At 46.8% G+C, this 17,142-nt stretch overlaps 1 protein-coding gene across 8 annotated transcripts in view; it reads left to right on the top strand.

The window, feature by feature from the left end:
- SPIDR (scaffold protein involved in DNA repair) overlaps positions 1 to 17,142 on the top strand; it is a 419,457-nt gene that overhangs the window by 17,611 nt on the left and 384,704 nt on the right. For 7 of the 8 annotated variants that reach the window (XM_083187433.1, XM_083187431.1, XM_083187430.1 and 4 more), the window contains exons 4-5: positions 11,795 to 11,980; positions 14,276 to 14,445. In XM_083187433.1, the coding sequence (XP_083043559.1) occupies positions 11,795 to 11,980; positions 14,276 to 14,445 (356 nt within the window). Of the gene's footprint in view, positions 1 to 11,794; positions 11,981 to 14,275; positions 14,446 to 15,059; positions 15,243 to 17,142 lie in introns of those variants that run through there. The other variant, XM_083187435.1, reaches the window with a different exon arrangement.

The following is a 17,142-nucleotide window of genomic DNA, read 5'->3' as shown; positions in this document are numbered from 1 at the left end:
GTCACAGACAGCCAAGAGGTCCAGGTCTCAGTCTGGGCTGAGCCAGGAGGAGGGTTCATCCGGCATGGATGAACCAGCTAAGAATTCCACTGAGTCAGGAGAAATAGAGGAGGATAGAACCTTTAACCTTGATATAGTGGAGAACGTACTAAAGAACATATACAAGGCAATGAACTACCAAGAGGCTACAGGTACCTCTACGGAAAAGGACCCAATATTTGAGGATAGATCAAAGAAGGGGAGGTCCTTCCCAGTTAATAAGGTAGTAAGGGAAATAATCGCTAAGGAGTGGGTAAATGTTGATAAACTCACCCTTAGTAACAGAGTGGATAAAATGTATCCATACAAGGATGAAGAATTCATGGCGTGGTGCAAGATCCCTAAGGTAGACGCAGCGGTGGCAGAGCTCACGTCAAGGTCTACAATACCAGTGGAAGACGCAGCGGCCTTCAAGGACTCCATGGATAAGAAGGTGGAATCCTCCTTAAGAAAGGTACACACTGCATCTTCAGGGGCACTCAGGTCATCAGTCGCTATTGCTTCAGTATCCCGTGCTCTGAGGCTCTGGGCAGCAAACCTACATACGGATGTAGAAGACAAAATATCTAAAGCATATATCTTACGCAGTCTAGAGATTATGCAAAAATCTATTGACTACCTGTGTGAAGCGTCGCTGGACTCGGTGTCGTTCGCATCAAAATCCATGGCAGCCGGAGTAACAGCAAGCCGGGCGCTGTGGCTAAAGCCTTGGAGTGCCGACGCAAATTCCAAAAACAAACTGACAGCATTACCCTTCGAGGGAAATTATTTATTTGGGTCTAAACTTGACGCCATGATACAGAAACTGTCTGGCGGAAAATCTGTCCGGCTGCCGCAGGATAGAAGGAATAGGTTTCCCTATCCGGGAACACCTAAACCGTCCTTTAAGGACGCAAGGAGCTACAGGCCTGGAAAGCCATACTATAGAAGAGGGAACCCTAATCTTTCCCGTCAGTCCTTTCGCCAGCCTTACCGAGGAAAATTTCAGTCGGACAGAGGTGGAAGGCTATGACTATCCACTAAGCATCAAGATAGGTGCAAGACTATTGAATTTCCCAGAGGTCTGGAAAAGGACGATTGGGGACAGATGGGTCCTGAATATAATTCAGAGGGGTTATTCAATAGAGTTTGCATGTCACCCGAGACAAGACCGGTTTTTAAGATCCAGAACACCAATATTGAAGGAAGAAAGAAGAGAGCTGAAAATAAAGATAGAGCAACTCTTAGAAATAAACGCCATAGAGGAAGTTCCCAGGCTACAACACAAGAGAGGCTTTTACTCAAACTTATTTCTAGTGAAGAAACCCAATGGAGAATACAGGACAATCCTGGATCTGAGGGATCTCAACCTGAATATAAAGAAGATATGAAACCGGTACTAAGTGGAGTGCCCCAGGGTTCGGTTTTGGGGCCCATTTTGTTTAACATTTTTATTAACGATATTGGGATAGGGTTACTCAGCAATGTATCCATCTTTGCGGACGATACAAAACTTAGCAAAGTCATCAAATCACCAGAAGATGTCACCATGCTTCAAAATGATCTTGCAATTCTAGATGAGTGGGCAAAAAAATGGAAGATGAGGTTCAATGTAGATAAATGTAAGGTTATGCACCTTGGGAGACACAACCAGTGTGCAAGTTACAACCTTAGCGGAGAGGAACTGGGTAATTCCATACTTGAAAAGGATCTAGGAGTCCAAATAGACAGCAATCTAGGATGTAGTGCCCATTGTAATGTAGCTACAAAAAAGGCCAACAAAATTCTGGCATGTATTAAGAGGGGAATGGAAACTAGGGACTCAAGGGTAATTATGCCACTATATAAAGCATTGGTGAGACCTCACCTAGAGTACGGAGTACAGTTCTGGGCCCCACACTATAAAAAGGACATCATAGAATTAGAAAAAGTCCAAAGGCGAGCAACAAAGCTTATTAGGGGAATGGAGAATTTAAGCTACGGGGAGAGATTAAGCAATTTGGGACTATTTACATTAGAAAAGAGACGTTTAAGGGGGGACATGCTCAACATGTACAAGTATATCAAGGGCCAATATAAGGAACTGTCACACACCCTATTTTCTACTAGAAAGGAATCTAGGACGCGAGGGCATGAGTATAGATTAGAAGAAAAAAGATTTCATTCAGCTAGTAGAAAGAATTTCTTTACGGTCAGAACAGTCAAACTCTGGAACTCTCTTCCCAGAGAGGTGGTAACGGCTGGCTCATTAAATGCGTTCAAGGCAAAGTTGGACAAACATTTACTGGAGAAAAACATCCATGGGTACAAATAAGAAATATAATTTGTCTGTAAAATACCAGAACCAACCAAATCAGCAATGGATATCTATACCAGGTTGAACTAGATGGACGCAAGTCTTTTTTCAGCCTTACCTACTATGTAACTATGTAAGATAAGATTCAGGATGGAAAGCCTGTCATCCGTTCTAACTGGGATAAGGAAGGGAGCGTTTCTAGCGTCAATAGACCTAAAGGACGCCTACTATCACATCCCAGTAAACAGCTACCACAGAAGGTTCCTCAGGTTCGCAGTGTCAAACAGGCACTTCCAGTTTACTTGCCTGCCCTTTGGGCTAAGAACATCTCCGAGGGTCTTCACGAAGGTTCTGGTAACCTTGATTGCAGAACTAAGGAAACAGGGAGTCCTGATTTGGCCATACCTGGACGATCTTCTAATTGTAGGGGATTCGAAAGGAGAAGTCCTACAAGGTCTAGAGTTGACACTACGGAGACATGGCTGGGTTGTAAACGAAACCAAGAGCCACCTTCTACCAAGTCAAAATATTCAGTTCCTGGGGGTCCTTATAGACACTGTGAATTTCAACATTGCTCTATCACCAGAGAGATGATAGAAAAGGTCCTGTATTCGAAGAAGGTGACCTTTCTGATGGCCGTACAATTGCTGGGCATGATGACGTCCTGCATAAAGATTATACCTTGGGCTCAGGCAAATATGAGAGGTCTACAAGAGTACCTGTTACCTCTGATCCGAAGAGGATACAGGGACCATCAGCTCATCCCACTGAACGAATCAGTAAGAAGATCCATATTGTGGTGGACAAGGGATCTGGAGAGAAGAAGGTCCAGTCTAGAGAGTCCGAGATATGTGGTAGTAACTACAGATGCCAGTCTAACTGGCTGGGGAGCACATATGAAGAATGCATCAGTGCAAGTAATATGGTCCCTAGAAGAAACAATGAATTCCTCGAACGTAAGAGAACTTCAAGCAGTCTGGGAAGCAGTAAGGCTACTGAAGAATTACACAGTGGGGAATCATGTCAGAATCATGTCAGACAATGTCACGGTGGTCTCACATATAAATCATCAGGGAGGCACCAGAAGCAGAAAACTGATGAGAATATCACAGGATATTATGGTATGGGCGGAGAAATATCTTCTCTCGATCTCGGCAGTATACATACCAGGAAGGAGGAACGTAGTAGCAGATTTCCTGAGTCGAAAGCTACTAGATCCGGGAGAATGGGAACTGAACGAAGAGGTGTTCAGGGATATCGTGCAGAGATTCGGAGTCCCGGAAGTGGACCTGATGGCTACCTATGCCAACAAGAAGGCGAGGACATTCTGCTCAAAATATTATCATGCCCAAGCAGCGACATTGGATGCCTTCACAATCAGATGGCAATTCAAACTAGGGTACATATTCCCACCTTTTCCCCTGATAAACAGGGTGATAAAGAAGGTACAAGAGGACAAGGCAGACCTAGTGGCAATCCTACCATACTGGCCACGGAGGGGCTGGTTCTCAAACGCCATGAGGTTATCAGTGCAGAAACCATGGGAGCTACCCAACAGACCGGACCTACTGAGACAAGGCCCAGTACTACACTCAGAACCCGCGACATTATGTCTAAGGGCATGGAGATTGAGCGGCAAATACTAAAGAAGCATAATCTCTCTTCACAAGTCTCGGACATGATGCTGAAAGCCAGAAAAGATGTTTCTTCTCTAGCATACTACAGAACAGGGATGAAATTTATTGAATGGGGGCAGTTCTCAGGTGACTATGGTAAGATTTCCACTGGAGAGGTGTTACAGTTGCTCTTTGATGGATTTCTCTTAGGGCTGGCAACGGCCACCATTAAAGCACAGGTATCAGCCTTAAGTGTTCTACTAGACAGACCATTGGCGGAAGAAAAGGTGGTAAAGAGGTTCAGCAGAGCCATGAAGAGAGTTAGACCCCCAATCAGATCGATAGTAGCCCCTTGGGACTTGAACTTACTTCTGACAGTACTAGCCAAGCATCCATTCGAACCACTCATGGACATTCCGCTCAAACTGCTTAACTGGAAAGTGGTTTTTCTCGTAGCAGTCACCTCTGCGAGGAGAGTGAGTGAACTACAGGCGCTGTGGATTGAGGAACCCTATCTTATCGTGTTCCCGGACAGGGTGGTGTTGAGGACACACCCGCAGTTCTTACCTAAGGTAATCTCTAGATTTCACCTCAATCAGGAGATAACCCTTCCCGAGTTTTATCCAAATCCTCAGAGTGAGGAGGAGGAAATGTGGCATAACTTAGACCTGGTGAGGGCCATATCCATATACTTGGAAAGAACCAAGACATTTAGAACCTCCAAACACTTATTTGTAATTCCTGAAGGAATAAAGAAAGGAGGAGCACCTGTGAAGCAAACGATCTCTAGGTGGATAAGAGAAATTATCTTATTTGCCTACAAGAAAGAGAACAAGGTGGCACCTCAGATCGTCCAGGCACACTCGACTCGGGCAGTCTCCACATCGTGGGCAAATAAGGCGAAGGCATCAGTTACAGAGATCTGTAAAGCGGCTACCTGGTCTTCAGTCCATACATTTTCTAACCATTATGCACTTAACGTATCTACTGCCCACTTTGGGAACCACGTGCTGCAAGGAGCTATGTCAGCGGGACTGACATCGCCATAAGTAAATATAATACAGCTATCCCTCCCGTGTGGTTTACTTGGGTATGTCCCAATGTTATGGCTGCCATGGGGATCGTAGAAGAAAGAGCCGAATTATACTCACCGATAATTCCTTTTTCTTCCTAGAGATCCCATGGCAGCCACTTGTTACCCTCCCGTGTTATTATTGTGTTTTTTCTCCAGGTTACGGAGACACTCAAAAGACACTGAGGCTAAGGAGGAGGAGGCTGTTATACCCAAGGTGGGCGGTCCTAGAGAAAAAACTCCTGTCTGATCTATGGGGAAAGGGATACATCCCAATGTTATGGCTACCATGGGATCTCTAGAAAGAAAAAGGAATTATCGGTGAGTATAATTCGGCCCTACTATCCAACTACGAATGGAGTTGATTTTATATAGTGTGGCGAGCGGACGCGGTCTCATAAGAAAAACGGGAGCCCAGATATTACATAAGTACCATTATTTGATTTTTATTTATTTTATTTTTGACACCATCATCTGCACAATGCAGAAGTGTCTCAATTTATTGCTGGTGCATAGGCTACATTAGTTGTACACATTGGCAAATATGTGGCCAGTCTTTAAAATATTGCAGCTCTTCTGATTATTGACTGTATCTGACCCTTAACAGTACTGGTAGCTGTATAGGATCATATACAGCAGTGATGGCTAATCTTGACACTCCAGCTGTTGTTGAACTACACATCCCAGCATGCCCTGCTACAGTTTTACTATTTGGCCATGCTAAAACTGATGCAGGGCATGCTGGGATGTGTAGTTCAACAACATCTGGAGTGTCAGCCATTACTGATATACAGTATTCATTTGTTCTTGCAGAAGGTTTTTAACACACACGTTGTGGCAGATGTATTAAGCTTTAACCAGAGATAAATCCAACAGTGATAAGGAGAGATAAACGTCCAGCCAATCGCCTGCTAACTGCCATGTTACAGCCTGTGTTTGAAAAGTCAGTAAGGAGCTGATTGGCTGGATGCTTATCTCTCCTTATCACACTTGCATTTATCTCTTGTTAAGGCTTAATACGTCTGCCCCAGTACCCGTAAACAGAAGTTTGTTCATTTTATCTGCACCATAGATCTATGTAACGCATGTGATATCCACTTTTGGTCAACTAAGGACATCCACCAGGTCCATTGCCATTTTTAACATGTATTTTGCTCTTTCCTCCACTAGGTGACACTGGAGAGTTACAGTGGGGAATAGAAGGCGACCACAGGGAGCTTGGGCACTTTAGAATAAATTAATAGTGACTAACTCCTTCCCTTCTACTTCCTCTCCTAGGCAGTCTTAGCATGTGCCCTACGGGAGCTGGGTGCATTCATTGCTCACTCCTGGGCTTTTTTAATTTTTTTTTTTTTACTTTAATGATCTGCAATCAGCAGGAGGACAGGCAGGTAGCCCCCTGTCCCTACCTGCCTGCGACGAGGGCGCTGTCGGCGGGTCCGGTCGCAGCTGCATGCAGCTTGCCTCCGGTACCCGGCTGCAGGATCCACTGATCCTGAGGTCCCGTCGCCGCTGCGCGCAGCGCGCCGCGAGGACCTGTCAGCACGCCGCACCCGACAGCCATGGCAGGGGTAAGTATAACGCTGATCCCCTGCTAGCGGGGGATTCAGCGAAAGAGACGCGGCATTGCACTTTTAAAAACAGCGCCATAACGAGGAGCGGAGTAGCGCGCGGCATGCTGGGCACTTCCGCTTCCTCCTTCTTTAAGGTGCGGCTGCCATTGAAGCAGCAGCCTGATCCGCGGCTCCCTCCAGGCGACGGAAAAGTGCAGGTGACCATGGTACAGTGAGTCACAGCGGGACATAGGAGGTCAGGGCGGCTTGGACTGTGTCCAAAAAGGTCCCTTAGCCGGCGCAGGTTATATTTATATACAGTGCGCGTCTCTGGCTTGTGGCAGATTCTGCCTTGTATACCTCCTCTCCTGTCCGGTGCTTAACCTCTCTCTCTCTCCTCTCTGTTGGATGATTGAGGAGTGTATGATGGCTGGTGGGGCTCCTAAAAAGATTGCTTGCAAGAAGTGCAACACTAAGTTCACCCCACACGCTGAGGGTGCCATTTTATGTCCCCCATGTGCTGCAACCCCAGTCCCCCCCGCCTCCAACAGCGGGGCAGGATACTCCTGTATGGGCTTCACAATTGTCCACAGTGATTTCTCAGCTGGCTTCTGAGTTATCTGCAGCCAGACAAGATAGAGATGCAGCCAGGGATCAACAGGCAGAGTTAACCTCTGCTGTTGAGGGTCTGTCCAGAGCATTACAGACAGACACCCCAGTAACCCCTCCCCCTAGACTGGCTCCTGCTAATAGGATTTTTCCTCAAGTCCCTCTGTTAGATGATACAGATGTTGACATGCCAGATCTAGAGGAGGGTGAATTTAATGAGCCAGAGGCTCCAGTCCTACAGGACACTGAGGTCCCCTCTCAGGGGTTAGAGGACCTAATACAAGCAGTCTGCTTAACCCTCAATGTATCTGAGGAGGAGAGGCCTGCTGCACGGCCCTCAGTCTTTGCCAAGAAGCAAAAACAGTCTGCATTTTCCCCAGCCTCAGAAGAGCTGGATGATCACTTGCAAAAGGCTTGGTTGCACCCTGACAAAAAGTTTCAGGTGTCCCAAAGGTTTTTCACTTCCTATCCCTTTCCTAAGGATGCTAGGAAGTCTTGTGAAACGCCCCCTGCTGTAGATTCTTCGGTATCACGCTTGTCTAAAAAGACAGTTTTGCCCATACCAGGAGCCTCTACCCTTAAGGATGTATCTGACAGAAGGTTAGGGAGCACCCTGAAAGAAATTTATTCGGCCGCAGGTCTCTTGCAGAGGCCAGCACAGGTGGGCTGTTGGGTAAATAGGGCCATGGAGGTCTGGGCATCCCAGGTGGCTTCCTCTCTAGACCCGGGGGCAAGTGATATGTTGCTTCTGGTTGAACACATACGAGAGGCTGCAGGTTACTTAGTTGAAGCCTCTTCAGATGTTTGTATGCTGGCAGCCCGTGTTTCTGCCCTTTCAGTCTCAGCCCGCAGAACTCTTTGGTTGAGACAGTGGAATGCAGACGCTGACTCCAAGAAGGCAGTGGAAGCACTACCCTTTGCTGGTGAGGCGCTCTTCGGTCCAGAGCTGGACAAGATGATCTCCCAAGCTATAGGGGGTAAGTCGCAGTTTCTGCCTACAGCAGCTTCTTCCCCACGCAGGTCATTCCCATCTACAGGAGGGCAGTCCTTTCGTTTCTTCCGACCCACCCCCTAGATTCAGGGGTAGGGCACGTGGAACTGCTTCCAGTTCTAGAGGCTTCCGTGGCAGAGGCAGAGGTTCAGCCAGCGCACCCATCCTTGATGCAAAGGTTACCTCAAAACCCTCAGCATGACTCTCCCAGTCCCTGCCCGGAAAGCAGGGTGGGAGGCCGCCTGCTGTTTTACCAGCAGGTTTGGTCCATGTCCCGCCAGGATGCATGGGTGAGGGACCTGGTGGCAGTAGGCTACAAGATAGATTTCTTGTTGCCTCCTCCTCTACGTTTTTTCCCCACAGGTTTACCAGCTTCTCAGGAGAAAAGCAGGGCTCTGCAGGCTGCCATACACAAACTCAGAGATATGGGGGTGGTGATCCCAGTTCCAGACTCAGAAAGGTCAAAGGGTTTCTATTCCAGCCTGTTTCTGGTTCCCAAGCCGGACGGCTCGGTAAGGCCCATCTTGAACCTGAAACAGCTCAATCCGTTTCTGAGGTTCACCCGTTTCAAGATGGAGTCTCTGCAATCAATTATTGCAGGCCTGGAGCCAGGGGAGTTTCTTGTTTCCATCGAAGATGCATACTTGCACATCCCCATCTGGCCTCCTCACCAGGCCTACCTGCGGTTTGCCATTCAAACCTGTCACCTGCAGTTCAGAGCCCTTCCCTTCGGTCTCTCCTCTGCGCCCCGGGTATTTACCAAGGTCATGGCAGTCATGATGGAAATACTCAGGGCTCAGGAGTTACCATTGTCCCTTACTTGGACGACCTTCTGTTAAAGGCCCCGTCCAAGGAGATCCTGCTCCACAACATCCAACTGACACGTCGGACTCTGGAGTCCCATGGCTGGATGCTCAATATCCAGAAGTCACAGCTGACCCCCTCGCAGAGGATTCTGTTCCTGGGGATGACCCTGGACACTGTCCAAAACAGAGTTTTCCTTCCAGGGGACAAGATAGTGTCTCTGCAGGAATCTTGTTTGTCTGGTGCTACAGCATCGGAAGGTGTCAGTCCTCCTCTGCACGAGGCTGCTGGGAAGGATGGTGGCCATGTTCGAGGCGGTGCAATACGGGCGTTTTCGATCTCGCCCCTTCCATCTGTGTCTGCTCCGCCAGTGGTCAGATTCGCATCTTTTTCTTTATTAGCGAATCACTTTCCCATCAGGCTCGAGCATCGCTGGCGTGGTGGCTCGACTCCAGCAACCTGCAGGAGGGACGGAGGTTTGCCATACACAGTTGGACGCTCCTCACCACAGACGCCAGCCTACGGGGCTGGGGAGCGGTCACGCTGGGACTCCACTTCCAGAGCCTGTGGACACCGGAGGAAGCGCAGTTGTCCATCAATGTGCTGGAACTTCGAGCGGTGTATTATGCCCTCCTTCAAGCGGAAGTCATTCTCCGGAACAAGGACATCAGAGTGCAGTCCGACAATGCCACGGCTGTGGCCTACATAAACAAACAGGGAGGTACTCGCAGCCGTGCAGCGATGAGAGAAGTGACGAGGATTCTGCTCTGGGTGCAGGCGCACGCAGGGGCCGTGTCTGCCATTTTCATACCAGGCGTGGAAAATTGGGAGGCAGACTACCTCAGCCGACGAGACGTGCATCACGGGGAGTGGTGTCTGAACCCCCAGGTCTTCCAGTCCTTGATTCGTCGGTGGGGATGTCTTCTGATAGACATGATGGCCTCCAGGCACAACCATCAGTTGCCCCGGTACTGCGCTCGGACAAGAGACCCTCAGGCAGTGGCGGTGGATGCTCTCACCGCCCCTTGGATGGATCAGTTCCTCTACATCTTCCCTCCATTGCCTCTCATACCTCGGATTCTTCAGAGCATCCGCAGGGAGTCGGTGACAGTGCTGTTCATTGCTCCAGACTGGCCTCGCTGGTCATGGTACATAGTTCTAACAGGCCTGTTAGTAGACTAGCCGTGGCCCCTGCCTCTCTGCGACGACCTGCTAACCCAGGGTCCGTTCGCCTGTCCCAACTTACAGCATCTACATTTGACGGCATGGCTGTTGAGAGGTCCATTCTGAGAAAGGAAGGGATTCCGCAGGCAGTGATACCTACCATGATAGGGGCTAGAAAACAGGTTACATCGGTGCATTACCATCGCATCTGGAGGGCCTATGTGGCCTGGTGTGAAACCAGGAGAGTCTCTCCTGTGAATTTCAAGCTGGCTAGGTTGCTGCTGTTCTTACAGAAGGGCCTTTCCTCAGGACTCCGGCTGGGGTCCTTGAAGGTACAAGTATCCGCCCTCAATTTTTTTCCAGAAAAAGCTGGCGTTTCTTCCTCAGGTTCAGACTTTCTTCCAGGGGGTGTTGCGGCTGCAACCTCCCTTCAGGCCTCCCACTGCTCCATGGGATTTGGACTTGGTATTGACCTTCCTCCAGTCCTCTCTGTTTGAACCCATGGAGGAGGTGGACCTAAAATATGTTACTTGGAAGACTGTCTTACTGCTGGCCTTGGCCTCGGCCAGAAGGGTGTCGGAACTGAGTGCTCTCTCTTGTAAAGCGCCCTTCTTGCGTTTTCATGAGGATAGAGTGGAGCTGCGCACCTCTAGTGTTTTTCTCCCAAAGGTGGTCTCGGCATTCCACATTAACCAACCTATTGTGGTGCCGGCCTTTCGGTAGGACTCGGATGAGTCTAGCGCGCTGGACGTAGTCCGGGCCCTGCGCATATATGTTGCCAGAACAGAGTCTGTGCGTAAGTCGGATGCTCTTTTTTATCCTCTATGACTCCCTGCGTCCTGGATGGCCCGAAAACCTTTGTCCGTTTCTACAAGTTTGACACATTTGCGGCAGCTGCTTCGTGGTTCGGCCGTTCTGTGTTAAGGGGCTCTCAGTGTCTTCCCACCCGTGTTGGGAGCTCTGGGACGTCCCCACTGTAACTCTCCAGTGTCACCTAGTGGAGGAAAGAGAAAAGGGGATTTTGTACTTACTGTTAAATCCTTTTCTCAGACTCCATAGGTGACACTGGACGCCCACCCGACGCTGTCTCCTTCTTTTACTGCTATTTCAGGTTTGTTCGGTTACCTGAGGCTAGGAGATTTTTGTACTTAGCCTTTATTTTAAGTTTACCAGCATTTACGGGTGTGTTCATTCTGTTATGGATGATGTTCTTTACCTATGTTTTCACTCTATGAGAGTGTGTGTGTGTGTGTGTGTGACTTGTTATGTTTAACCTCCTTTTGGAAGTGTGTTTTATTTCTTTCTTCCAGCTCCCTCCGGGCACATACCTAGACTGCCTAGGAGAGGAAGTAGAAGGGGGGGAGTTAGTCACTATTAATTTATTCTAAAGTGCCCAAGCTCCCTGTGGTCACCTTCTATTCCCCACTGTAACTCTCCAGTGTCACCTATGGAGTCTGAGAAAAGGATTTAACAGTAAGTACAAAATCCCCTTATTACTGTTGTGAGATGGTTTTAGATTAAAATAACCCCACAGTATATTTCATACATTTATTGGCAAAGATAAGAGTCTGATTGCTCTTAGTTCTGTTTTTTGCATGCTTTCAATTGATTATGAAACGGTCCCTGTTATACTGTAAACTACAATTGTATTAAATGTCCTCTTTCTTACAGAGACCTCAGCAGATGAAAGCCTCAAAGATCCGGCAGACATAGTTTGGAGTTCCAGTGATCATGGTTCGTCGGATGATGGCAGTGAAGACTCAAATTCGCAACCTGTCATTGCTGAGCAGTCCCCAGAAAATGTACAGAGATCCCAGGACATAGATATGACCTCGTCTACGCAGTGTTGTAGTGGGAGTAAGTATTTCCGTATATGGTGTTAGCAGGGTCTACCTTCCACAGTGCCCCAGTCTCTACACTTCAACCTGTGTGCAAATAAACACACTGGCATCGACATAGGTGTGCGCACAGGGGGTGCCGGGGGTCCACAGGCACCCCGCACAATTGCAGCACCTCCTAGTGACCGGCAGTGGCAGTGCCCCTTCCCCCGGCTGGCTAGCAGTACCTGCGCTGGGTTGGCCTGGCTGGGCTCCTTCAGCGGTCAGCACGAGTCGAGTTTTCAAAAGGGGGTGTGGCCACGGGGGTCCGTGATTAGGTCACGCCCCTGCCTTTTCCTGTGCCAAAGTGGACTAGTGCAGCTGCAGTGGCCCTGCCTACTGTTCTGTGTCAGGCTCACAGGCTGGCTCCTGGCTGAAGCCTGAAGGTAATGTGTGCAGAGACTGGGGAGTGTGACATTTATTGTGAGGGAGTGGGCTGTGTGTGAGAATGTAGTGAGGGGAACAGGGGGCCTAATTCAGGATCACTCACTAAGCAGCAATCTTTTGCTGCTTAGCAAGTGGAACACCGCCCATGAATAACTGTGAAAACTGTACTGTCCCTGCTGTATTGTTACCTGCCTGGCTGATGCGGTGACCAGTGGTGCTGCTGATGGCTGCCTAGGCTCTGTACAGCTCGGCGGGTATTTGTTCCTTGTTTGATAACTGTGCTGTCTCTGCTGTATTGTTGCCTGCCTGGCTGTTGTGGCGACCAGTGGCGCCGTGGATAAGATATTTTTTTTCTTTGGCTGCCTAGGCGCTGTGCTGCTCGGCAGGTACGCGTTCCCTGTGTGATAACTGTACAGTTTCTGCCTATATTGTTACCCACCCAGTGGTCCAGTGGTGTGGCTGATGGCTGCCTAGGCGCAGCTCAGCGAATTTATGCTCCCTGCATCTATATCCCCCAGGGTACATCTAGCGTATACATCTAATACATATATTAGTCAATATGCGCTGTGTAATGTGAACATGGGTCACTACGCACTGTGTAATGTGACTATGGGTCACTACATGCGAATATTGGTCACTGCGCGCTGTACAATATGAATATGGGTCACTACGCGCTGTGTAATGTGAATATCGGTCACTAAGTGCGAATATTGGTCACTACATGCTGTGTAATGTGACTATGGGTCACCACTCAGCCATTTTCCCAGTGGTCTTTAGCGCTGCTCTGCCGGACCGATGATGAGGTGAGTAGAATTAAATGGGTGAAGGGTGTACAGCATGTGGGGCCCCCAGCGACACTTATGTGGCATCATATGTAATAGCCATTACAATGTGTGGTATATGTAATGGGCATAATGTGCAATGGGCATCACGGTGTGAGGTGTAATGGGCATCATGGTCTTAATCAATGTGTAAGGGGCATCATGGTGTGAGGTGCAACATGTAATGGGCATCACAGTGTGAGGCGCAATGTGTAGCGGGCTTCACAGTGTGCGGTGCAACGGGCATCACGGTGTGAGTCACAACGTGTAATGAGCATTACGGTGTGTGGCGTTATATGTAATGGGCCTTACAGTTTGTGGTATAATGGGAATTACAGTGTTTGGTATAATGTGTATTGGGCATTATGGTGTGTGGCATAACGTGTGTTGGGCATTATGGCATGTGGTATACTATAATCCCTATTATCCCTATTTTACAAAAATTTGTCAAGCCCTGGCATAATGTGGAGTTTCCATTACTGTGTGTGGCATTATGTTTGATGGGCATTATGGTGTGTGTGGTATTATGTGAAATGGGCATTATGCTGCTTGGCATTATTTGAAATGGGCATTACTGTGTGTGGCATTGTGTGTGATGGGCATTATGGTGAGTGGCATTGTGTAATGGGCATTATGGTGTGTGGCACTCATGCATATTGTACAAGTGTGTACACAGCAATACTCAACCTGTAATTGTAAACGAGAAAAGGGAAATGAATAGAAATATTTTGTGATGAGATGTTGCAAGATCTAGTAAAAAAAATCATTTTAGAAAAGGACAGTGGAAGTTTTACGATCTTTCCCCAATGTGCTGTGGTGGTTAAATAGCAATGTAGAGGTTTAGATTTAATATGGAAACTTAAGTTTAGATTTGTGTATTTACTATGTGCAGGAAAAAACCTTCATCGTATCTGCACAAGTTAACTTTTTCCAAAGTGAAAACCTAATTGTAAGTTTGCAGAAAAAAATATTATATTGCCATCTTCTAGTTTGTCGATCATGTCATGTTTTTTGTTGTTGCAATTTTAATTGATTTTCTATTTCTTTGCGTCTTTGTGCTTTTACAGGTGATGTCCCTCACATTACTGACTGGCAAGACGACAGTGATATTGAGTGTGATAGGGATAAATGCAGTGGGACTGAAGCAGCTGAGAGTGCAGTGGAGATCTCAGACCCTGAGTCCCTGTCCAGTGACCCCGTAGTGTCCCAGCAGCAGAATGAGACTGAGCCTGCTAAAGTAAGTCCTCATTTACTGTTGGATTCATGACTTTTCATCGCATGGACCGTTTTTGGAGTTAGTACAAATGTATAATGAGTAGCAATAACTGAAATTCTAGTTCTTGATACATTTTTTATCACTTAAGGGAGTTCGCACACAAGCCCACATGCATTTTTGCTGGCAATTTGATTGGGAATCGAATCGGGAACAAATGATAGATAGATAGAATTCCTTTATTCGTCTCAAAATGGAGAAATTTACAATTGTTACAGCAAGGTTCAAGTACAGATAAGGGTGAAAATAGCAAATAAGATAAGAAGTCCAAACAATATAAATCTAGAATCTAAGAACATGTAGGCCTCTACAGACCATGACAGTTGTACATTATGATTGCAGCAGGTAGATAAGACCTGCGGTACCTCTCCGTTGAGCATCGAGGGTGAAGCAACCTATCACTGAAAGTGCTACACAGATCCATCAAAATATTTTTGAGAGGGTGTGAAGCATTATCCAATAATGATGTTATCTTGCTGATCATTCTCCTATCACCCACAATCTCTACAGAATCCAAAGGCATTCCTAGGACAGACCTGGCCTTCCTTACCAGTCTGTTTAGTCTCTTATTGTCGGCTGTTGAAACACTGCTGCCCCAGCAGACCACTCCGTAGAATATGGCTGATGCCACTACACAGTCAAAGAAGGTCTTCAGGAGCACTACCTGCACTCCAAAGGACCTCAGTCTCCTCATACCTATACAAAGCAGCAGAATTATCAGTCCAGTCCAATTTATTGTTCAGATGAAAACCCAGATACTTGTAAGTTCTTACGATCTCAATATCCATTCCCTGAATACTCACAGGAGTTGGGGGGGTATGCTGACGTTTCCTGAAATCAACTACCAACTCCCTAGTCTTCCTCGTATTGAGTTGAAGATGGTTCCCCTGACACCAAGTAGCAAAGTTCTGCACAAGTTCTCTGTACTCCCTTTCTTCGTCATCTACAATAAGGCCCACAATAGCAGAGTCATCAGAGAACTTCTGTAGATGACAGGTTGATGAATTATATGTGAAATCTGCAGTATAGAGGGTAAAGAGAAATGGTGCCAAAACCGTTCCCTGAGGTGCCCCTGTACTACAAATAATCGTATCAGAATGGCACTCACTGGTCCTCACATACTGTGGGCGGTTAGTAAGGTGATCCAGGTGATTAGATGATGATCCACCCCAGAGTTGACCAGTTTTTCCCCCAGAAGCATGGGCTGGATGGTGTTAAAAGCACTGGAGAAGTATGGATCTGCAAACAAAACTTATTAGCTTTGGGCTACATAGTACAGATCTCTACTATATAGTCTTGCCTGCAGTCTTGTTTTTTTATTCTATTTCGATACCGCGGGGCCACACATCAGGATCAAATCCGCATCGAATGCAGCTGAAAACCGTTCGATGTCCCTTCAATTCGATTTTGCTTATATAAGCAAAATCGATTAGAAATATACTGTAGACCAAATCGAACCGTGTGTACAGGACATTACTTTACTGTAATTCATGTTCTAGTTCACGGATGTTCTTAACATGGAGAATGTTTCTTAATAAAGAACTATAAAAATTATGTTTTGTTAGTAAGCTTCGAAAGCTAGTCTGCTACCTTGTGCCTCTGTGTTTTGTGCATGAGTGAGAGAGAAAGATGTAGTTTCACTCACTGCCAACAGGTTTAGGTGTGTGTGTAAATTATAAATATATATATGGAACAGTCACTTGTCGGACTTAGCAGCGAAAAAATTAAATAAAAATAAATAGATAGATAGAACAGGCACTTCTCGGACTTAGCATCAAAAATAAATACAAAGACACCAAAGTCTTAAGACTTTGGTGTCTTTGTATTTATTTTTGATGCTAAAGGGATGTACACACGAGCGATTTTTGCTAGTGAGCGACTTTACCTAAGTGATTTTGACTAAGTGATTTGATTAGATACAACAATGATTTTGACTAAATGCACCAGCGATTTTGACAAAGTGATTTTGTCTATGGGCGATTTTTGACTATACTAGAATTAACATATTTGGTTGGTATTCATTGCAGATCGCCTAGTGAATCTCTCAGCAGTGAATAGCAGCCATTTTGACTAGACAGCCAGCGGTCTAGTCAAAATATATCTTGGATCGGAATCGGCTCGAAAATGGGCCAGAACATGTCCAATTGCCATACAATCGGTCGAGATTGTATCTAAATCGGGTGTTTTGAGGCCAAATCGTTCTGGTGTGTAGCCTACATAAGTCTGGTCATTGGTTTTGAAGGGAATGGTCTCAACAGACAGGTCCACTATGTAAGCCATACATCCGCCTGTAAAACCAGAGAACCGGCAGAGAAATTTGACCTGTCCTAAATGGCATTACTTGCTACACTGTGGGCCTGTATTTTTGCACTGATTTAATGTTTACATTTAAAAAGTAAGGCTGGTAAATGTTAAGCTGATCTTCTGAACAATAACAGCAGAGGGCAGCAGTGTCCCACAGTTCTGTACTTGTATCTAAACTAAGCGTGCAGCCTGGTTTTGACAGCTGTTGCACATATTGCACATTGTGTATCACATACCAGCCAGATCATTGGTTGGGGAATGGATGACGTAGGAACGTACACTAGAGTGACTTGACTGAAAGTTAACAACATGAGAGAAGGCATATCACTGCTTGTCTAAAACATAACTGAAAGCAAA

This window comes from Crinia signifera, chromosome 5 (assembly GCF_055691185.1).
Source record: "Crinia signifera chromosome 5, ASM5569118v1, whole genome shotgun sequence".
Taxonomy (NCBI): Eukaryota; Metazoa; Chordata; class Amphibia; order Anura; family Myobatrachidae; genus Crinia; species Crinia signifera.
This window is presented reverse-complemented; position numbering and strand designations above follow the sequence as displayed.